The sequence below is a fragment of the Drosophila miranda genome (assembly GCF_003369915.1).
Source record: "Drosophila miranda strain MSH22 chromosome Y unlocalized genomic scaffold, D.miranda_PacBio2.1 Contig_Y3_pilon, whole genome shotgun sequence".
Taxonomy (NCBI): Eukaryota; Metazoa; Arthropoda; class Insecta; order Diptera; family Drosophilidae; genus Drosophila; species Drosophila miranda.
In genome coordinates, this window is record NW_022881625.1 from 3,431,556 (window position 1) to 3,453,636 (window position 22,081).

Sequence of the window (22,081 nt, forward strand, 5' to 3'; positions counted from 1 at the left end):
TCTGACTTTAGGAGCACATGCATGCAGGATACTTCCAATTCTAGAAATCCAATATATCTATGTGGAATTCCACTTACAAGAGTATTTCATTTTCGGCGTAAGGCTTCATTTCCGGGGCATTTTTCTATTTATTGCATCGTGTGAAAGTATATAATAGCATTACCTACCAAAATAATTGAATGGGCGTAAATCGCCTGGAGAGCATCTAATCTGGCTCTTAACACACATCATCGTACTCATCACGCCGAAAACACATGTAGGTAGGTTTCTAAACTGTGACAAAATTCCTATTCCAACGGTCACATTTCGGTCAAGTTATCAGGAAAGTGGCGTCCTCATTGATGTTGATCGTTTGGATTTAAATTTGTATACGCGTGTGGAGGAGCATCGAACGGGCAGTGGACACATTCAACCAGGTGGCAGCGAAGTGGAGCGGCTGGCCTGCTGATAATCGTCTATCGTTTGATATGGGTTGAACATTTCAAGTGTTCCACTGGGGAGAATCCGCTTTGCACCCGGTTCCTTGTTTTGTGTTAATGCAATAGAGGTGTTTTTCCCTAGATAACATTCTATTTTGTTTCAAGTATGGCACTGCACATACACACAAGCCATGGTTCGACGATAGTTTACAGATAATTTACACTTATCATATCCTCAGAATGGATTAGTGCTTTGGGTACATTCAAGTCTTTATTACGTCGCATACAAAAGTGTTTACAGTTTCAGTTTAGCCGCATTTATGGCATAGCTGCAGGATGATCGAAATGGTGTTATATAACGAAACGGCTGGGTGCAGTGATCCATATGGATTTCTACTTCTTACGCTCTGCCTCCTCCATGGCGCGCATCATTTTGGCATCATGCTTCTCGTGATGCTCCCTTATGGCACGCTGGAGCTCCTCGCGATGACCTGCAGCGGTGTGCCTGAAAGGAGCGAGTGGAATCAATGAGCTGTGTCCCAAAGGAACGCAACGGAGTGGAGACAATGTGCTACCTTGTCCGTTTTGCTTGTTAAACTGCTTGATGAGGCGACGCTTCTTGGAGGACTCCGGAAGGCTCTGAATGTGCGCGTACAGCTGCGCCAGTGCAGTGTCCGTGTAATTGCTGTTGTTTGCCGCTGCCGTGGCGGCACGATCTACAAAAGTGTACACCGTGTTGACCGTCGAGTCGTCCAAGATGGATTCTTCAAGGGTTTGCTCCGGTGACATGGTTTTTTTTGCGTTTGCGCTCAAGAAAGTACGCCCGAATATCGGTGGCTAGCTTTCCGGGAACTTCGAAGATTTCCAGACCCTGCTGAATCATGTAGGACACAATGCTGGACATCTTCTTCGCCGTATAGTGGAGCGCCTCAGGCGGCATTTGCCTGGGGCAAATCAGGTGCGGTGTAAACAAGATGGCCAAATTCTCCGCGGACATCTTGTTGCTCTCCTCACGCGCTGCCACCGAATGGAGCATTTTAATAATGTGCTGCAGTAACTCGCGATGCTCTTCGGGGAGCAGGAGAAGGAGCAGCTGCACCGAGTTGAGAAGATGTTGTTGGCGCTCTGCGGTAGCCGCCACCTGACCCCCCATTAATGCCTGGCTAAGCGGCGCTATCTGAAGATGTGCTGGATAGTGGGCGTCTGTAAGCAAAGGCTCTGGCAGCTCGGCCAGAAAGCTCTTAAAAACAGTGGCACAGTCGTGAGCCGAGAATCCTGTCAGTTCCAAATCCAAGGGCTGGTCGTGCTGTATGTGCATTCGTAGCTTGTTCTGCCTGGAAACGGCTCCTGTCTTGCGAAATAGTCCCTCCTGGGTGAGATCTGCAGAATAGCATTTCCGCATTTAGAATAATTCAATTTTCCGGACTCTCCCTGTCACTTACTCTTCTCCAGCATAAGAAACTCTTTGAGCTCCTCCAGGTGCATCAGAAAGCCTGCATCAATTTGTTGCTGCAGCGTTTCAGTGGGACTGTTGCCCGCCGACTTACTGCCTGCCCCAGCCGTGCAGCCTGTGGCAGGTCCGCGATTCTTCTTGGAGAGGCGATTCCACTTCTTTATCTTGCCCTTATCTTCGTAGACGATTTCATGGCACGGCATGTCGAACCTGCAACCCATAAATCGGTAAGCACTATATTTCGATGGGATGGCAGCGTCGCTCGTGGCAACTTACTCGTCGGTGTTTAGTTCCAGCTCGGAGGAGAGGTGCATGCGCACCAGAGACTTGTATTTTTCATAATTGCTGTTGCGCATGCGTGTCGCTAGGTCGCGGTCATTAAATTCATTGATGTTGGCGTATTCCATGTCCATTGTTATACGCAAGGGCGTATACAGGGCGACAGCAGTAGCCAAAGCAACAAAACAACAAAAGCACAGCACAAACGAAAAGGACTTCCGTAGATTCGAATCCCAGCACTCACACGCTCACTTTAACAAATATTACTTTTCTAAAAGTACAATATAGAAGGTTTGTGCCCTGACAGCATATTTGTTGATAGCTTTGCTGGTGGAATTTAATTGCGGAAAATTGGGCGAGACGCGCTGCAAAAATTGAAATATTGAACTGGCAGAGCTGTCACTGGCGTCCAAAGAACATTTTGTGCGAAAACGCCATGTCAATGTTAAAGAATTATAAGCTGTACACTAATGCTTCTTTATTTACAGCTGAAATTAGTTAGTAAATCTCTTAAAGAACTCGAAATTACAAATTTCGGACCAGCCGATTGAGGCGCCCATACACATGGCGCCAAAGCTGGCCGATAAACCGGCTATATACTGTGGTAGGACCGATCCCTTGGACATGTTGTGTTCTGTTCTGTTCTCCCTGATGCAAAAAATGGAACTGAAACTGACACGCAGACCGTTATTTGGCTTGACAAATTGCCCTGCATGAGATAACCAAAGCGTCGACGCTGGCGTACAACTGGCACGCTGGCAGAGGGGAAATACTTGAAGTTGGAGAGAGTCGTAAATCAGATTCTACAGTTTCCCTTTAGAACGGCGGCGGAGGCAGAGGTGTGGAAAGCGCGCTTTAACGTAAGCAAAAGTCCCCAAAAAGCAATCGGAATCTGAAACAGCTAATTAAATGACTGCTGATATGCCACCGCCACCTCCACCCACCCCCAATACACACACCCGCCTATTGTTATAAGAACAATCAAGTGCCTCTATAACAATCCGTTCGCTGCCAGTCGGCTATCTGGAGCTACTGATTATACTTTTGCGCGGAACTTAGGAACTTTATATTTCATCTTGCTACGCTACGAAAATGGTATTTATTACACACAGATTGAATCAGTATCGGATCACCGCAATATTATATATCTGCTATAGGAAACATCAGCCAGAACTATAATTTGTACTGGATCGTGCTTTAATATCACTATACGCTCATACATAAGTACCACAAGGTGTTGCTCAAGGATAATGCCTCCGCACAGATAAGTGACGCCTTTCGTGTTGGCCAAATTGAAAAGCACAATGAAAATTTTGTGTGCTTGATTTGCCTCATGCCTCAAAGCACAAAACAAGTTGATTCTGATTGACGTGCGGCCAAAAAAACACCTACTTTATATTGCAAATAAGTTCCTTCAAGGTTTTCCAGTTGTAAAGATAATTTAGGATGAGAAATGTGTTTACTGTTGGGCAAATTGATCAGGGAGGAGCGGAAAGCGTTCTCCGTGGGATGATTGAACTCGATGCTAAAGTTCCGAATGAGTCGAGCGATGCGCAGCTCGAGCTCCATGTCCACGATGCGCTTTCCAACGCACATCCGGGGTCCAAATCCGAAGGGCAAGAACACAAACGGATTCTTCAGCTTCAAGTCATTTGCCGGGCATTGCACGTTGGAGTCTGTGGCGTTACGAATCCAACGTTCTGGCAGGAACTCAGCAGCCTTGGGGAAGTGCTCCTCGCTTGATAGCAAGCTCAGGGGAACCATCGACACACAGGTACCAGCTGGCACTTGGTATCCGCTCAAAACGCTGTCCCGATTGAGAAATCGGCCATTGCCGATGACCAAAGGATAGATCCGTTGTGACTCTTTGATGCAGGCACGTAGATAGGGAACGTTCTTCATCGATGCCTCAGTGAATTCGGAGTCCTTCTCGGGTAGAACCTTCATCACCTCTTTTCGGAGACGTCCTGCTTCTCCGGATTCTTGGCAAGGCACAGCAAGGCCGCTGTAAAGGTACTTGAGGTCTGGAAAAAAAGGATGTATGAGATAAGGGTAAGTATGAGAACAACAGACTACGTACGGTATCCACTCCGGCCATTAGCATGTCCATGGCCATAACCGTCGCCACCTTTTTGTCGATCTTGAGCAGCTTTTCCAGTACACTCTGCTCGCTCTCAGGGCGGACAACACCCTCCTTGGCCTCTTTCTCTAGACGCTCTATAGCTTCGTCTACATACGCTGAAGTTATTTCTTGAACGCCATCTAGGGACTTCATTAGCTTCATTAGCTTGGGTGTTTTAACGTAACGCCAGATGGAGGGCTTCATCTCCAGATCGGCTGTTAATTCAAAAAAATCGTCCAGGTACTTGAAAAGTAATACAGCCTGGTCGTTATCGCCCGACTCTTTGAGCAGTCCCAACTGCTTGTCCAGAGTCACCACAGAGACTGACTCGAGGGTCCACCGATTTATAACGTTTAAGAAATCATCTGGAGCTTCCTGGGTATCGATATCACGGAGTACTTTAATACTGTGAAGGGGGGAGAACATACTTGAGCGTAAACAGGGATTTATTATCAGTCATACGCACCGTTGCACAAACTCCTGGTTCACTTGGACATCTTCTTATAGTAAAGCCGCACGTTCTTCGGCTGCATTAGGACAGGATTTACAGCCGATCGAAAGTCGCTCCAGGTTTTTCCTTGTGTGGGTAAAGCTCCCTCCACTCCCTGGAAGAAATCCTTTCTATGAGTCTTCCGATGATAGCGAAGAGTATCGCTGCCAGGCCGATGCGGCCACACTCCTTAGTTCCGGAACACGACCTCGAAGTCCTTGGGATTGTGAGTCATCAGGTATGACGTACCTCCCATCATACCTGGTAAATATAATATGTTTCCATAGTCGTCTTGCAAAGCTTTGAACAATTTCACAATGTCCATTTTGCTATATTTTCCTCCAGGCATAAAATTCCGAACAGTAGACAGAAAAGTTGTACTAGGAATTTGATCAAAGGGACGAGCTTGTAGCCACTCTGCATCATATCTGGGCTCTGCTACAGCTGCTGTGGTCTGCCAACGCTACAAGAGATTTAAAAACGTATATCACTGTGATATCGGATCTATATGTATACTATATATTTACCAGCGGACTGCTGACAGAGAGGGCTGCTTTTTGCGCCTGAATTATAGATAGAGCGCTGCGCACTTTCAACATTTTGCTTGTTAGGAACTTAATTCATTCACTGCCAGAGCTTTACTGCTAAATCATTCCATTAACTAGCTATTTGAAAGGCCTGCGAGAGCTTTGTTGCAAAAAGAGCTGACCGATAACAGAGCACAAACAGAACAAGAGAGAGAGAGAGTGCCAAAACACGTTCGCGGGAGCGTGCGAATGCCAAACAGAAATAATTGTAAACATTTGCCATATTTTTTTAATATAGACTGCTATTTGATCGACTATGTTATACCTTCTACGGAATATTTAGGAATATAGTATTATGATTGATCTGACTCTCAATGAAATGAAACAAATAAATCGCCATAATTATGGCATCAGATTTTTTGGCCAAATTTAATTTATTGGGCATGGAATGGTCGGTAGACTGCCGAATGTCTTGGGCCTGATAATAATATAAACAAGCTAATCTTTAGCGCTTTTTATACCAGATACTCAAAATGACTATTGGGGTATATTAGATTTGTGGTAAAAGTGGATGTGTGTAACGTCCAGAAGGAATCGTTTCCGACCCCATAAAGTATATATATTCTTGATCAGCATCAATAGCCGAGTCGATTGAGCCATGTCTGTCTGTCCGTCTGTCCGTCTGTCCGTCCGTCCGTCTGTCCGTCCCCTTCAGCGCCTAGTGCTCAAAGACTATAAGAGCTAGAGCAACGATGTTTTGTATCCAGTTTTCTGTGATATGTCACTGCTACAAAAATATTTCAAAACTTCGCCCCGCCCACTTCCGCCCCCACAAAGGACGAAAATCTGTGGCATCCACATTTTTAAAGATACGATAAAACCAAAAACGCAGAATCGGTGAGGATGACCATATCTTTTACAGTGCACAATCTGAACCAGATCGTAAAATGATTATAGCCAGAATCAAGAAAACAATTTCATTCTTTCTCGCTCTGTCTCTCTCTAACACACAGGTTTCATGGTCGGTTTTGTCAATTGCAAAATATGAGTTCAAGGATCTCAGAACCTATAAGAGCCAGAGCAACCAAATTTGGTATCTACACTTCTGTGATATCGGACCTTTACCGTTTCGTGTCCAAATTTCGCCGAACCCCCTTCCGCCCCCGCAAAGGACAAAAATCTGGGGCATCCACAAATCTCAGAGACTATAAAGGCTAGAGTTACCAAATTTGCTATCCACACTTCTGTTAGATCTCACTATGAAACGTATATCTCAGAATTTCGCCCCACCCCCTTCCGCCCCACAAAGAACGAAAATCTGTTGCATCCACAATATTGCACATTCGAGAAAACTAAAAACGCAGAATCATAGATAATGACCATATCTATCAGATTGCTGAATCTGGATCAGATCGGATCATTTTTGTAGCCAAAAGCAAGAAATCAATTTTCAGTGGCTACGCAGCGCCCGACGTCACGCTCAGACTGATTTTCTGTCTCTCTCGCACGCACTCTTTGTCGTATGGTTCAATAATAGCGGCGTCTGCCGCAGGAGAGCCATACTGACTTAGTATCGGGTAGCCCGGCTACCGCCTTAACCTAACGTAACCTAGTATCGGGTATAACTGTAGAGTTGCGGTGTCCGCAGCAACTCACAACGTTCCACCTCGTTTTTTTTTTTGGTTCGGTTGTCCTTCTTGAAGGTAATTTAATTTTTATTGGGCCAACATCGAAAATAAATGAAACAGAGATAAACAGATAAAGGTACAAAAAATGAAATCAAACATAAAACGCAAATAAAAATTCCAATAATCTCATCGTGGATTCGGCCACATGCGACTTTCACGTGGCGATGGGAGCTTCAATTGATTGCCAAATCGAGGCCTCTCCTCCTGATTGACCGCCTGCTTTGACGGTGTGTTGGCGGCCGACGCCACCGAATTGTGGTTTACGAGGACATGGCGAATTCGTGGCACAGCCACGCGATTGCGCTGATGCTGAGCCCCGCCGACGGGCAGCACTGAGGAGCGACTCGTGGGCACCAATTCTTCATAGGAGATCCCGGCTTCGCGGTCATTTTCAGTGGTCTCATCGGTCATATACTCGGAATCGCTGGGCGATCTTGTATCCGGCACCGCTGATTTTGTGCGTGGCTTCTTGTTCGAGCGTGTGCCAATGCTGCGTCTGCCCAATCCCCCGCTGCGACGCAATGTCCAGGACGCGGACCCGCTTTAGTGGCGACTTGGACGCCTTCAGCTGGCTGTTGGCCAGCCGCTGTGCGGTAGACGGCGACGGCGTATCGAATTCAGAGAGCTCATGAGGCTGCGCTTGGCGTTGGGAGTCCGATACCCCGAAGAGCTGGCGGCTGCTGATGGATTCAGTCGCTTGTGCAGATTCCCAGTGCTCTTGGTCATATTGGGAGTGATCAGCTGGATTGTTGGGGTCTTGTGCAACGACATTGTCGAGGTCGACATTGAGGACATGTTCTTCAAAGTTCGGGGCGTGCGAGGGGCCGTTGAACCGGCAGTCGGCGGTGGCATCATCAATTTGCTGCTGCTGCCCGTCCTCGTGGTGGGCGGGGCCTTCTTGCGGGCCGAGCTCTGCTTGGCCTGCCGATAGTTCTCCCATTCGCCAGCCATCAGCTCCAGTATGTCCTCGCCATAAACCAGAAACGGGCCATGCGATTGCGCCTCATAGGCGTGCACCAGTTCAGTGATCTGCTGCTCAATCTTGGGCAGCTTCGAGGTGATGGCCTTGCGTTCCTTTTCCTCTTTAAGGAACTGGCCGCCACGATTGTTGAAACGATTCGGCTCGTTGGCCTGCATGCGGGACCAAAGTTCTGCACGGCTCTCGTACAGATCGAAAATCTCCTTGTTGCACGTGTAGAAGCTCTTCAGATCATCCAGTTCCAGCTCGTGCAGCTCCAACAGGTCTTCGTTGTAATACTTATTGTAGTAGTTGGAGAAACGCTTGCGCTCCTGCTGGCTCTTGAGCGTTAGATCCCACCACTTGCTTATCTCGACGCGCAGCTGCTCGATGAACGTCTTGAGGTTCTGGCTGCGCTGCAGCTCCGAATGGAGGATGTAATAGGTGCGCTGCGTATTCTCGGTGCACTCGCGCACTCGTCGCATGGCGCTCTCGTCCGTCTCCTGGAGGCGATCCCACAGCACGTAGATCTTCTCGTGCATGTCATGGATTTTGGAGCGCAGCTCCTGGATCTGCTCGGCATAACTGTTGCGCATCTGCCGCAGCCGCTCTAGTGTCTCTGGTGTTAGATTGTGGCTCAGATCGTTCAGTAGGCGATCCTCTGCATCGGTTTGGGGCATCAGCTCGAGCATCTTCATGTCATGCTTAATGGCCTTGCGCAGCTGGTCCAGCTCCGTCTGGCGCACTGCGCGCTGAGAGCGCAGGTTGTCGAGATGGTCGCGAAAGCCGTCCATCTCATCGGGCAGGGGCAGCGGGTCCGCCAGTAGAGAGAGCGGCAGTGCGCCCAGCTCTTCGCAGAGCTGCTCCTGCTGGAGCAGCAGCTCCCCGATCTCCGCCCGACGTTTCGAGAGCTCCTCGTGCAGATGCTCAATGCTTTTGTCCAGCTTCAGCTGTCATATGATCCGTGGCACATCGTCGGGCCTCTGACCAATGTCCACCGTCTCATGGAGGAGTCGGGTGAGGTCGCTGGCCTCGGCTCGGAGTGCGGCTATGTCATCCAGGATGGCCGCCTGCTTCTCCCGCGACTCGGTCAGCAGATCCGTATAGAAATTATCCGCGTGCGCCTTGAGTTTGTGCAGAAAGTCCTCGCATGTCTTCGGCTCGAACATGAGGGACCACATTGAATGGAGCTGCTCCACATGCTCGCCAGTCATCTCAAGGATCTCTCCCTTGATGGAGGTTGGGTCAACCATAGCCAATAGGAATGGGTCTTGTATTCGCGAATGGAAGGAATTTATGTGATGTGTGCAGGATTTCGATTGCACAATGTGTTGCTCAAGGAAAATGCCTCCGCACAGATAAGTGACGCCTCTCGTGTTGGCACAAATTGAAAAGCACAATGAAAATTTTGTGTGCTTGATTTGCCTCATGCCTCAAAGCACAAAACAAGTTGATTCTGATTGACGTGCGGCCAAAAAAACACCTACTTTATACTGCAAATAAGTTCCTTCAAGGTTTTCCAGTTGTAAAGATAATTTAGGATGAGAAATGTGTTTACTGTTGTGCAAATTGATCAGGGAGGAGCGGAAAGCGTTCTCCGTGGGATGATTGAACTCGATGCTAAAGTTCCGAATGAGTCGAGCGATGCGCAGCTCGAGCTCCATGTCCACGATGCGCTTTCCAACGCACATCCGGGGTCCAAATCCGAAGGGCAAGAACACAAACGGATTCTTCAGCTTCAAGTCATTTGCCGGGCATTGCCCGTTGGAGTCTGTGGCGTTACGAATCCAACGTTCTGGCAGGAACTCAGCAGCCTTGGGGAAGTGCTCCTCGCTTGATAGCAAGCTCAGGGGAACCATCGACACACAGGTACCAGCTGGCACTTGGTATCCGCTCAAAACGCTGTCCCGATTGAGAAATCGGCCATTGCCGATGACCAAAGGATAGATCCGTTGTGACTCTTTGATGCAGGCACGTAGATAGGGAACGTTCTTCATCGATGCCTCAGTGAATTCGGAGTCCTTCTCGGGTAGAACCTTCATTACCTCTTCTCGGAGTACGTCCTGCTTCTCCGGATTCTTGGCAAGGCACAGCAAGGCCGCTGTAAAGGTACTTGAGGTCTGGAAAAAAAGGATGTATGAGATAAGGGTAAGTATGAGAACAACAGACTACGTACGGTATCCACTCCGGCCATTAGCATGTCCATGGCCATAACCGTCGCCACCTTTTTGTCGATCTTGAGCAGCTTTTCCAGTACACTCTGCTCGCTCTCAGGGCGGACAACACCCTCCTTGGCCTCTTTCTCTAGACGCTCTATAGCTTCGTCTACATACGCTGAAGTTATTTCTTGAACGCCATCTAGGGACTTCATTAGCTTCATTAGCTTGGGTGTTTTAGTGTAACGCCAGGTGGAGGGCTTCATCTCCAGATCGGCTGTTAATTCAAAAAAATCGTCCAGGTACTTGAAAAGTAATACAGCCTGGTCGTTATCGCCCGACTCTTTGAGCAGTCCCAACTGCTTGTCCAGAGTCACCACAGAGACTGACTCGAGGGTCCACCGATTTATAACGTTTAAGAAATCATCTGGAGCTTCCTGGGTATCGATATCACGGAGTACTTTAATACTGTGAAGGGGGGAGAACATACTTGAGCGTAAACAGGGATTTATTATCAGTCATACACACCGTTGCACAAACTCCTGGTTCACTTGGGACATCTTCTTATAGTAAAGCCGCACGTTCTTCGGCTGCATTAGGACAGGATTTACAGCCGATCGAAAGTCGCTCCAGGTTTTTCCTTGTGTGGGTAAAGCTCCCTCCACTCTCTGGAAGAAATCCTTTCTATGAGTCTTCCGATGATAGCGAAGAGTATCGCTGCCAGGCCGATGCGGCCACACTCCTTCGTTCCGGAACACGACCTCGAAGTCCTTGGGACTGTGAGTCATCAGGTATGACGTACCTCCCATCATACCTGGTAAATATAATATGTTTCCATAGTCGTCTTGCAAAGCTTTGAACAATTTCACAATGTCCATTTTGCTATATTTTCCTCCAGGCATAAAATTCCGAACATTAGACAGAAAAGTTGTACTAGGAATCTGATCAAAGGGACGAGCTTGTAGCCACTCTGCATCATATCTGGGCTCTGCTACAGCTGCTGTGGTCTGCCAACGCTACAAGAGATTTAAAAACGTATATCACTGTGATATCGGATCTATATGTATACTATATATTTACCAGCGGACTGCTGACAGAGAGGGCTGCTTTTTGCGCCTGAATTATAGATAGACCGCTGCGCACTTTCAACATTTTGCTTGTTAAGAACTTAATTCATTCACTGCCAGAGCTATACTGCTAAATCATTCCATTAACTAGCTATTTGAAAGGCCTGCGAGAGCTTTGTTGCAAAAAGAGCTGACCGATAACAGAGCACAAACAGAACAAGAGAGAGAGAGAGTGCCAAAACACGTTCGCGGGAGCGTGCGAATGCCAAACAGAAATAATTGTAAACATTTGCCATATTTTTTTAATATAGACTGCTATTTGATCGACTATGTTATACCTTCTACGGAATATTTAGGAATATAATATTATGATTGATCTGACTCTCAATGAAATGAAACAAATAAATCGCCATAATTATGGCATCAGATTTTTTGGCCAAATTTAATTTATTGGGCATGGAATGGTCGGTAGACTGCCGAAAGTTTTGGGCCTGATAATAATATAAACAAGCTAATCTTTAGCGCTTTTTATACCAGATACTCAAAATGACTATTGGGGTATATTAGATTTGTGGTAAAAGTGGATGTGTGTAACGTCCAGAAGGAATCGTTTCCGACCCCATAAAGTATATATATTCTTGATCAGCATCAATAGCCGAGTCGATTGAGCCATGTCTGTCTGTCCGTCTGTCCGTCTGTCCGTCCGTCCGTCTGTCCGTCCCCTTCAGCGCCTAGTGCTCAAAGACTATAAGAGCTAGAGCAACGATGTTTTGTATCCAGACTTCTGTGATATGTCACTGCTACAAAAATATTTTAATACTTCGCGCTGCCCACTTCCGCCCCCACAAAGAACGAAAATCTGTGGCATCCACATTTTTAAAGAAACGATAAAACCAAAAACGCAGAATCGTAGAGGATGACTATATGTTTTAGAATGTAAGATCTCAACCAGATCGTATAATTATTATAGCCAGAATCAAGAAAACAATTTCATTCTTTCTCGCTCTGTCTCTCTCTAACACACAGGTTTCATGGTCGGTTTTGCCAATTGCAAAATATGAGTTCAAGGATCTCAGAACCTATAAGAGCCACTGCAACCAAATTTGGTATCCACCCTCCTCTGATATCGGACCTTGACCGTTTCGTGTCCAAATTTCGCCACACCCCTTCCGCCCCCGCAAAGGACGAAAATCTGGGGCATCCACAAATCTCAGAGACTATTAAGGCTAGAGTTACCAAATTTGCTATCCGCCCTTCTGTTAGATCTCACTATAAAACGTATATCTCAGAATTTCGCCCCCCCCCTTTCCGCCCCCACAAAGGACGAAAATCTGTTGCATCCACAATATTGCACATTCGAGAAAACTAAAAACGCAGAATCATAGATAAGGACCATATCTATCAGATTGCTGAATCTGGACCAGATCAGATAATTTTTATAGCCAAACGGAACAAATCAATTTGCACTGGCTACGCAGCGCCCAACGTCACGCTCAGACTGATTTTCTGTCTCTCTCGCACGCACTCTTTGTCGTGTCGTTTAATATTAGCGGCGTCTGCCGGAGGAGAGCATACTGACTAAGTATCGGGTATAACTGTAGAGTTACGGTGTCCGCAGCAACTCACAACGTTCACCCACGTTTATATCTTGTTATTATACCCGATACTCAAAATGAGTATTGGGGTATATTAGATTTGTGGTAAAACTTGATGTGTGTAACGTCCAGAAGGAATCGTTTCCGACCCCATAAAGTATATATATTCTTGATCAGCATCAATAGCCGAGTCGATTGAGCCCTGTCTGTCTGTCCGTCCGTCCGTCCGTCCGTCCCCTTCAGCGCCTAGTGCTCAAAGACTATAAGAGCTAGAGCAACGATGTTTTGGATCCAGACTTCTGTGATATGTCACTGCTACAAAAATATTTAAAAACTTCGCCCCGCCCACTTCCGCCCCACAAAGAACGAAAATCTGTGGCATCCACATTTTTAAAGAAACGATAAAACCAAAAACGAAGAATCGTAGAGGATGACTATATGTTTTAGAATGGAAGATCTCAACCAGATCGTATAATTATTATAGCCAGAATCAAGAAAACAATTTCATTCTTTCTCGCTCTGTCTCTCTCTAACACACAGGTTTCATGGTCGGTTTTGCCAATTGCAAAATATGAGTTCAAGGATCTCAGAACCTATAAGAGCCACTGCAACCAAATTTGGTATCCACACTCCTCTGATATCGGACCTTGACCGTTTCGTGTCCAAATTTCGCCACACCCCCTTCCGCCCCGCAAAGGACGAAAATCTGGGGCATCCACAAATCTCAGAGACTATTAAGGCTAGAGTTACCAAATTTGCTATCCGCCCTTCTGTTAGATCTCACTATAAAACGTATATCTCAGAATTTCGCCCCACCCCCTTCCGCCCCCACAAAGAACGAAAATCTGTTGCATCCACAATATTGCACATTCGAGAAAACTAAAAACGCAGAATCATAGATAATGACCATATCTATCAGATTGCTGAATCTGAATCAGATCAGATCATTTTTGTAGCCAAAAGCAAGAAATCAATTTTCAGTGGCTACGCAGCGCCCGACGTCACGCTCAGACTGATTTTCTGTCTCTCTCGCACGCACTCTTTGTCGTATGGTTCAATATTAGCGGCGTCTGCCGCAGGAGAGCCATACTGACTTAGTATCGGGTATCCCGGCTACCGCCTTAACCTAACCTAACCTAGTATCGGGTATAACTGTAGAGTTGCGGTGTCCGCAGCAACTCACAACGTTCCACCTCGTTTTTTTTTGGTTCGGTTGTCCTTCTTGAAGGTAATTTAATTTTTATTGGGCCAACATCGAAAATAAATGAAACAGAGATAAACAGATAAAGGTACAAAAAATGAAATCAAACATAAAACGCAAATAAAAATTCCAATAATCTCATCGTGGATTCGGCCACATGCGACTTTCACGTGGCGATGGGAGCTTCAATTGATTGCCAAATCGAGGCCTCTCCTCCTGATTGACCGCCTGCTTTGACGGTGTGTTGGCGGCCGACGCCACCGAATTGTGGTTTACGAGGACATGGCGAATTCGTGGCACAGCCACGCGATTGCGCTGATGCTGAGCCCCGCCGACGGGCAGCACTGAGGAGCGACTCGTGGGCACCAATTCTTCATAGGAGATCCCGGCTCCGCGGTCATTTTCAGTGGTCTCATCGGTCATATACTCGGAATCGCTGGGCGATCTTGTATCCGGCACCGCTGATTTTGTGCGTGGCTTTTTGTTCGAGCGTGTGCCAATGCTGCGTCTGCCCAATCCCCCGCTGCGACGCAATATGTTGTCCAGGACGCGGACCCGCTTTAGTGGCGACTTGGACGCCTTCAGCTGGCTGTTGGCCAGCCGCTGTGCGGTAGACGGCGACGGGCGAATCGAATTCAGAGAGCTCATGAGGCTGCGCTTGGCGTTGGGAGTCCGATACCCGAAGAGCTGGCGGCTGCTGATGGATTCAGTCGCTTGTGCAGATTCCCAGTGCTCTTGGTCATATTGGGAGTGATCAGCTGGATTGTTGGGGTCTTGCGCAACGACATTGTCGAGGTCGACATTGAGGACATGTTCTTCAAAGTTCGGGGCGTGCGAGGGGCCGTTGAACCGGCAGGCGGCGGTGGCATCATCAATTTGCTGCTGCTGCCCGTCCTCGTGGTGGGCGGGGCCTTCTTGCGGGCCGAGCTCTGCTTGGCCTGCCGATAGTTCTCCCATTCGCCAGCCATCAGCTCCAGTATGTTCTCGCCATAAACCAGAAACGGGCCATGCGATTGCACCTCATAGGCGTGCACCAGTTCAGTGATCTGCTGCTCAATCTGCTCGATCTGCTCAGCTCCCGATCTCCGCCCGACGTTTTGAGAGCTCCTCGCGCAGATGCTCAATGCTTTTGTCCAGCTTCAGCTGCCAAATGATCAGTGGCACATCGTCGGGCCTCTGACCAATGTCCACCGTCTCATGGAGGAGTCGGGTGAGGTCGCTGGTCTCGGCTCGGAGTGCGGCTATGTCATCCAGGATGGCCGCCTGCTTCTCCCGCGACTCGGTCAGCAGATCCGTATAGAAATTATCCGCGTGCGCCTTGAGTTTGTGCAGAAAGTCCTCGCATGTCTTCGGCTCGAACATGAGGGACCACATTGAATGGAGCTGCTCCACATGCTCGCCAGTCATCTCAAGGATCTCTCCCTTGATGGAGGTTGGGTCAACCATAGCCAATAGGAATGGGTCTTGTATTCGCGAATGGAAGGAATTTATGTGATGTGTGCAGGATTTCGATTGCACAATGTGTTGCTCAAGGAAAATGCCTCCGCACAGATAAGTGACGCCTCTCGTGTTGGCACAAATTGCACAATGAAAATTTTGTGTGCTTGATTTGCCTCATGCCTCAAAGCACAAAACAAGTTGATTCTGATTGACGTGCGGCCAAAAAAACACCTACTTTATATTGCAAATAAGTTCCTTCAAGGTTTTCCAGTTGTAAAGATAATTTAGGATGAGAAATGTGTTTACTGTTGGGCAAATTGATCAGGGAGGAGCGGAAAGCGTTCTCCGTGGGATGATTGAACTCGATGCTAAAGTTCCGAATGAGTCGAGCGATGCCCAGCTCGAGCTCCATGTCCACGATGCGCTTTCCAACGCACATCCGGGGTCCAAATCCGAAGGGCAAGAACACAAACGGATTCTTCAGCTTCAAGTCATTTGCCGGGCATTGCCCGTTGGAGTCTGTGGCGTTACGAATCCAACGTTCTGGCAGGAACTCAGCAGCCTTGGGGAAGTGCTCCTCGCTTGATAGCAAGCTCAGGGAACCATCGACACACAGGTACCAGCTGGCACTTGGTATCCGCTCAAAACGCTGTCCTGATTGAGAAATCGGCCATTGCCGATGACCAAAGGATAGATCCGTTGTGACTGTTTGATGCAGGCACGTGGATAGGGAACGTTCTTCATCGATGCCTCAGTGAATTCGGAGTCCTTCTCGGTAGAACCTTCATCACCTCTTCTCGGAGTACGGCCTGCTTCTCCGGATTCTTGGCAAGGCACAGCAAGGCCGCTGTAAAGGTACTTGAGGTCTGGAAAAAAAGGATGTATGAAGAAAGGGAAAGTATGAGAACAACAGACTACGTACGGTATCCACTCCGGCCATTAGCATGTCCATGGCCATGATTGTGGCCACCTTCTTGTCGACCTTGAGAAGCTTTTCCAGTACACTCTGCTCGTTCTCAGGACGGACAACACCCTCTTTGGCTTCCTTCTCCAATCGTTTTACCGCCTCATGCCGATATAATGTACAGAATGGTGTCGAGAATGTTCATCATTTTCATCAGTTTGGGCGTTTTGAACATGCGCCAGGCGGAGGGCTTCAGCTCCAGATCAGCAGATACTTTAAAGAAATCTTCCAAGAAGTGGAAAAGCTTTGTGGCTTCGATCCTTTTGTTCGACTCCTTCAGCAGTCCCAACTGCCTGTCCAATGCCACGACGGAGACTGACTCCAGGGTCCAGCGATTGATGGTGTCTATGAAGTTATCAGGAACCTCTAGAGTGCTGGCATCACGGATGGCTTTAATGCTTTAAATGGAAAACAGTTTTTAAGTATTTAAAGAAACACATTTGTGGAATGGCCTACCGCTGCACAAATTCCTGATTGACCTGGGACATTTTCTTGTAGTAAGGCCTCGCGTTCTTGGGCTGCATGAGGACTGGATTTACAGCCGATCGAAAGTCGCCCCACGCCTTTCCTTGGGTTGGTGCGACGCCCTCGACGCCCTGAAAGAAATCCTTTCTGTGCGTCTGCCGATGGTACAAAAGAGCGTCGGCGCCAGGCCTGTTTGGCCACGTGCCCTCGTGCCGGAATACTACCTCGAAGTCCTTGGGATTGTGTGTACTCAACATGGGAGGTCCTCCCATGATGCCTGGCACAACATGAATGCTGCCATAGTCTTCGCGCATGGCCATTATCAACTCCGCAAGGTCCTTGTTCTTATATTTACCCCCTGGCATGAACATTTTGGGAATCAGAGATATCAAATTGGCCCGAGGCACCTGCCTGAAGGGACGCGCCTGCTGCCACTCTGCATCGTCTCGGGTTAGAGCTGCAGCAGCTGTGGTCTGTCGGCGCTGGAAATGATCGGTATTGAGGCATTTTACATACCAAATCATTGCCACCTTCTATCCTCTAACCTGCTGTCCACTGAAAGAGACGGCCGCCACTTGCTTGTGAGCTACGGCAATTCCACTACGGATTTTCAACATATTTTTGCCTCATTCGTATAATCATAATATAAGTAATATGGAATTACATTTGATGTGCAGGAATTAAAGTTCAGTTTGTCGATATTTTAATAGCTATTCCATCGCCATGTTTAACGCACAAATGATTGTAACTTTTAAGGAAATCAATTTTCTATAGGTTTTTTTTCCATTTTTTAAACGAAGTCAAATAAAATATACCCCACCATTCCCTAGAAAATGTTTGAGTATCATGATGACTCGCAAATATGATATCTAATCAGTTGCACAACTGATTAGCAATTTGCTGGTAAACAATTATATACAGGTTCTACAGCACTTACCAAGAGATACGAACACTTCAATTGTTGGGAAAGGTAAGCTTTCCATGTCAACAATTCAGAGCCTTATTGATGTTTATATTTGTAGGTTTTACATGTTTAAAGGTAGGTCTGAAACAGGACCAATATCAAAACGTCGTTCATATGATAGCTATATAATGTGGTTCCTTATTGATTTTTATGTTTGTAGGTTCTACATGTTCAAAGGTAGATCCTCTTCCATGCCATAATCAATACTTCGTTCTCTATGACAGCTATTGATATTGTCGTTCCTTATATATGTTTATATTTGTAGGTTCTATCGATACTTCGTTTATATGTCATTCGATGTGCTCTGTTTCGAAGAATGATCTGTGTATTCATGAAACTTAATGAGCTTCAAAACTGAGAGACTAGTTTGAATAGAAACAGGTATAAGATGGATAGACGGACATGGCTAAATCGACTTGCATATTAATCTAGGAATATAGTATTATGATTGATCTGACTCTCAATGAAATGAAACAAATAAATCGCCATAATTATGGCATCAGATTTTTTGGCCAAATTTAATTTATTGGGCATGGAATGGTCGGTAGACTGCCGAAAGTTTTGGGCCTGATAATAATATAAACAAGCTAATCTTTAGCGCTTTTTTATATCTTGTTATTTTTTTTTTTGGTTCGGTTGTCCTTCTTGAAGGTAATTTAACTTGTGGGCACCAATTCTTCATAGGAGATCCCGGCTCCGCGGTCATTTTCAGTGGTCTCATCGGTCATATACTCGGAATCGCTGGGCGATCTTGTATCCGCCACCGCTGATTTTGTGCGTGGCTTCTTGTTCGAGCGTGTGCCAATGCTGCGTCTGCCCAATCCCCCGCTGCGACGCAATATGTTGTCCAGGACGCGGACCCGCTTTAGTGGCGACTTGGACGCCTTCAGCTGGCTGTTGGCCAGCCGCTGTGCGGTAGACGGCGACGGGCGAATCGAATTCAGAGAGCTCATGAGGCTGCGCTTGGCGTTGGGAGTCCGATACCCCGAAGAGCTGGCGGCTGCTGATGGATTCAGTCGCTTGTGCAGATTCCCAGTGCTCTTGGTCATATTGGGAGTGATCAGCTGGATTGTCGTGGTCTTGCGCAACGACATTGTCGAGGTCGACATTGAGGACATGTTCTTCAAAGTTCGGGGCGTGCGAGGGGCCGTTGAACCGGCAGTCGGCGGTGGCATCATCAATTTGCTGCTGCTGCCCGTCCTCGTGGTGGGCGGGGCCTTCTTGCGGGCCGAGCTCTGCTTGGCCTGCCGATAGTTCTCCCATTCGCCAGCCATCAGCTCCAGTATGTTCTCGCCATAAACCAGAAACGGGCCATGCGATTGCACCTCATAGGCGTGCACCAGTTCAGTGATCTGCTGCTCAATCTTGGGCAGCTTCGAGGTGATGGCCTTTTCCTCCTTTTCCTCTTTAAGGAACTGGCTGCCACGATTGTTGAAACGATTCGGCTCGTTGGCCTTTGCCTCTAGAGCCTGCATGCGGGACCAAAGTTCTGCACGGCTCTCGTACAGATCGAAAATCTCCTTGTTGCACTTGTAGAAGCTCTTCAGATCATCCAGCTCCAGCTCGTGCAGCTCCAACAGGTCTTCGTTGTAATACTTATTGTAGTAGTTGGAGAAACGCTTGCGCTCCTGCTGGCTCTTGAGCGTTAGATCCCACCACTTGCTTATCTCGACGCGCAGCTGCTCGATGAACGTCTTGAGGTTCTGGCTGCGCAGTGCCTGGCGGCGCTGCAGCTCCGAATGGAGGATGTCATAGGTGCGCTGCGTATTCTCGGTGCACTCGCGCGCTCGTCGCATGGCGCTCTCGTCCGTCTCCTGGAGGCGATCCCACAGCACGTAGATCTTCTCGCGCATGTCATGGATTTTGGAGCGCAGCTCCTGGATCTGCTCGGCATAACTGTTGCGCATCTGCCGCAGCCGCTCTAGTGTCTCTGGTGTTAGATTGTGGCTCAGATCGTTCAGTAGGCGATCCTCTGCATCGGTCTGGGGCATCAGCTCGAGCATCTTCATGTCATGCTTTATGGCCTTGCGCAGCTGGTCCAGCTCCGTCTGGCGCACTGCGCGCTGAGAGCGCAGGTTGTCGAGATGGTCGCGAAAGCCGTCCATCTCATCGGGCAGGGGCAGCGGGTCCGCCAGTAGAGGGAACGGCAGTGCGCCCAGCTCTTCGCAGAGCTGCTCCTGCTGGAGCAGCAGCTCCCCGATCTCCGCCCGACGTTTCGAGAGCTCCTCGCGCAGATGCTCAATGCTTTTGTCCAGCTTCAGCTGCCATATGATCAGTGGCACATCGTCGGGCCTCTGACCAATGTCCACCGTCTCATAGAGGAGTCGGGTGAGGTCGCTGGCCTCGGCTCGGAGTGCGGCTATGTCATCCAGGATGGCCGCCTGCTTCTCCCGCGACTCGGTCAGCAGATGCGTATAGAAATTATCCGCGTGCGCCTTGAGTTTGTGCAGAAAGTCCTCGCATGTCTTCGGCTCGAACATGAGGGACCACATTGAATTGAGCTGCTCCACATGCTCGCCAGTCATCTCAAGGATCTCTCCCTTGATGGAGGTTGGGCAACCATAGCCAATAGGAATGGGTCTTGTATTCGCGAATGGAAGGAATTTATGTGATGTGTGCAGGATTTCGATTGCACAATGTGTTGCTCAAGGAAAATGCCTCCGCACAGATAAGTGACGCCTCTCGTGTTGGCACAAATTGCACAATGAAAATTTTGTGTGCTTGATTTGCCTCATGCCTCAAAGCACAAAACAAGTTGATTCTGATTGACGTGCGGCCAAAAAAACACCTACTTTATATTGCAAATAAGTTCCTTCAAGGTTTCCCAGTTGTAAAGATAATTTAGGATGAGAAATGTGTTTACTGTTGGGCAAATTGATCAGGGAGGAGCGGAAAGCGTTCTCCGTGGGATGATTGAACTCGATGCTAAAGTTCCGAATGAGTCGAGCGATGCCCAGCTCGAGCTCCATGTCCACGATGCGCTTTCCAACGCACATCCGGGGTCCAAATCCGAAGGGCAAGAACACAAACGGATTCTTCAGCTTCAAGTCATTTGCCGGGCATTGCCCGTTGGAGTCTGTGGCGTTACGAATCCAACGTTCTGGCAGGAACTCAGCAGCCTTGGGGAAGTGCTCCTCGCTTGATAGCAAGCTCAGGGGAACCATCGACACACAGGTACCAGCTGGCACTTGGTATCCGCTCAAAACGCTGTCCCGATTGAGAAATCGGCCATTGCCGATGACCAAAGGATAGATCCGTTGTGACTCTTTGATGCAGGCACGTGGATAGGGAACGTTCTTCATCGATGCCTCAGTGAATTCGGAGTCCTTCTCGGGTAGAACCTTCATCACCTCTTCTCGGAGTACGGCCTGCTTCTCCGGATTCTTGGCAAGGCACAGCAAGGCCGCTGTAAAGGTACTTGAGGTCTGGAAAAAAAGGATTTATGAGATAAGGGTAAGTATGAGAACAACAGACTACGTACGGTATCCACTCCGGCCATTAGCATGTCCATGGCCATAACCGTCGCCACCTTTTTGTCGATCTTGAGCAGCTTTTCCAGTACACTCTGCTCGCTCTCAGGGCGGACAACACCCTCCTTGGCCTCTTTCTCTAGACGCTCTATAGCTTCGTCTACATACGCTGAAGTTATTTCTTGAACGCCATCTAGGGACTTCATTAGCTTCATTAGCTTGGGTGTTTTAACGTAACGCCAGATGGAGGGCTTCATCTCCAGATCGGCTGTTAATTCAAAAAAATTGTCCAGGTACTTGAAAAGTAACACAGCCTGGTCGTTATCGACCGACTCTTTGAGCAGTCGCAACTGCTTGTCCAGAGCCACCACAGAGACTGACTCGAGGGTCCACCGATTTATAACGTTTAAGAAATCATCTGGAGCTTCCTGGGTATCGATATCACGGAGTGCTTTAATACTGTGAAGGGGGGAGAACATACTTGAGCGTAAACAGGGATTTATTATCAGTCATACGCACCGTTGCACAAACTCCTGGTTCACTTGGGACATCTTCTTATAGTAAAGCCGCACGTTCTTCGGCTGCATTAGGACAGGATTTACAGCCGATCGAAAGTCGCTCCAGGTTTTTCCTTGTGTGGGTAACGCTCCCTCCACTCCCTGGAAGAAATCCTTTCTATGAGTCTTCCGATGATAGCGAAGAGTATCGCTGCCAGGCCGATGCGGCCACACTCCTTCGTTCAGGAACACGGCCTCGAAGTCCTTGGGATTGTGATTCATCAGGTATGACGTACCTCCCATCATACCTGGTAAATATAAAATGT

At 47.9% G+C, this 22,081-nt stretch overlaps 5 protein-coding genes and 1 pseudogene across 5 annotated transcripts; all 6 read right to left on the minus strand.

The window, feature by feature from the left end:
- Positions 1-664: 664 nt before the first annotated feature.
- Positions 665-2,777, minus strand: LOC117194586 (annotated as a pseudogene).
- Positions 2,778-4,097: 1,320 nt separating this feature from the next.
- Positions 4,098-4,806, minus strand: LOC117194587 (probable cytochrome P450 12a4, mitochondrial). The gene is made up of 3 exons (XM_033399123.1): positions 4,763-4,806; positions 4,232-4,679; positions 4,098-4,175 (listed from the first exon to the last, which is right to left on the minus strand). Exons 1-3 carry the CDS (start codon positions 4,804-4,806, stop codon positions 4,098-4,100), a joined length of 570 nt encoding a protein of 189 aa, XP_033255014.1.
- Positions 4,807-4,953: 147 nt separating this feature from the next.
- LOC117194588 (probable cytochrome P450 12a5, mitochondrial) lies at positions 4,954-10,580 on the minus strand. Its single transcript, XM_033399124.1, has 3 exons — positions 10,113-10,580; positions 9,495-10,056; positions 4,954-5,024 (listed from the first exon to the last, which is right to left on the minus strand). The coding sequence occupies exons 1-3, from the start codon at positions 10,578-10,580 to the stop codon at positions 4,954-4,956; spliced, it is 1,101 nt and encodes a 366-aa protein (XP_033255015.1).
- Positions 10,581-10,610: 30 nt separating this feature from the next.
- LOC117194589 (probable cytochrome P450 12a4, mitochondrial) lies at positions 10,611-11,274 on the minus strand. Its single transcript, XM_033399125.1, has 2 exons — positions 11,173-11,274; positions 10,611-11,108 (listed from the first exon to the last, which is right to left on the minus strand). The coding sequence occupies exons 1-2, from the start codon at positions 11,242-11,244 to the stop codon at positions 10,611-10,613; spliced, it is 570 nt and encodes a 189-aa protein (XP_033255016.1). The 5' UTR covers positions 11,245-11,274.
- A 212-nt stretch (positions 11,275-11,486) lies between these two features.
- Positions 11,487-22,058, minus strand: LOC117194590. The gene is made up of 6 exons (XM_033399126.1): positions 21,778-22,058; positions 21,270-21,717; positions 20,779-21,213; positions 18,671-20,337; positions 14,102-14,544; positions 11,487-11,500 (listed from the first exon to the last, which is right to left on the minus strand). The coding sequence occupies exons 1-6, from the start codon at positions 22,056-22,058 to the stop codon at positions 11,487-11,489; spliced, it is 3,288 nt and encodes a 1,095-aa protein (XP_033255017.1).
- Positions 16,448-17,287, minus strand: LOC117194463 (probable cytochrome P450 12a4, mitochondrial). The gene is made up of 2 exons (XM_033399026.1): positions 16,816-17,287; positions 16,448-16,757 (listed from the first exon to the last, which is right to left on the minus strand). Exons 1-2 carry the CDS (start codon positions 17,193-17,195, stop codon positions 16,463-16,465), a joined length of 675 nt encoding a protein of 224 aa, XP_033254917.1. The 5' UTR covers positions 17,196-17,287; the 3' UTR covers positions 16,448-16,462.
- Positions 22,059-22,081: the final 23 nt, after the last annotated feature.

Coding starts and splice junctions, on each gene's coding strand:
- LOC117194587 (XM_033399123.1), bottom strand. CDS start 4,806: ATGCAGCCGAAGAACGTGCGGCTTTACTATAAGAAGATGTCCAA. Junction 4,680..4,762: donor TACTATAAGAAGATGTCCAA/GTGAACCAGGAG, acceptor CCCCCTTCACAG/TATTAAAGTACTCCGTGATA. Junction 4,176..4,231: donor TAATGGCCGGAGTGGATACC/GTACGTAGTCTG, acceptor CTTTTTTTCCAG/ACCTCAAGTACCTTTACAGC.
- LOC117194588 (XM_033399124.1), bottom strand. CDS start 10,580: ATGTTCTCCCCCCTTCACAGTATTAAAGTACTCCGTGATATCGATACC. Junction 10,057..10,112: donor TAATGGCCGGAGTGGATACC/GTACGTAGTCTG, acceptor CTTTTTTTCCAG/ACCTCAAGTACCTTTACAGC. Junction 5,025..9,494: donor CCTGATCAATTTGCACAACA/GTAAACACATTT, acceptor TATATTTACCAG/GTATGATGGGAGGTACGTCA.
- LOC117194589 (XM_033399125.1), bottom strand. CDS start 11,244: ATGTTGAAAGTGCGCAGCGGTCTATCTATAATTCAGGCGCAAAAAGCA. Junction 11,109..11,172: donor TCTCTGTCAGCAGTCCGCTG/GTAAATATATAG, acceptor AATCTCTTGTAG/CGTTGGCAGACCACAGCAGC.
- LOC117194463 (XM_033399026.1), bottom strand. CDS start 17,195: ATGTTCATGCCAGGGGGTAAATATAAGAACAAGGACCTTGCGGAGTTG. Junction 16,758..16,815: donor AATCAGGAATTTGTGCAGCG/GTAGGCCATTCC, acceptor TTCCATTTAAAG/CATTAAAGCCATCCGTGATG.
- LOC117194590 (XM_033399126.1), bottom strand. CDS start 22,058: ATGGGAGGTACGTCATACCTGATGAATCACAATCCCAAGGACTTCGAG. Junction 21,718..21,777: donor AACCAGGAGTTTGTGCAACG/GTGCGTATGACT, acceptor CCCCCTTCACAG/TATTAAAGCACTCCGTGATA. Junction 21,214..21,269: donor TAATGGCCGGAGTGGATACC/GTACGTAGTCTG, acceptor CTTTTTTTCCAG/ACCTCAAGTACCTTTACAGC.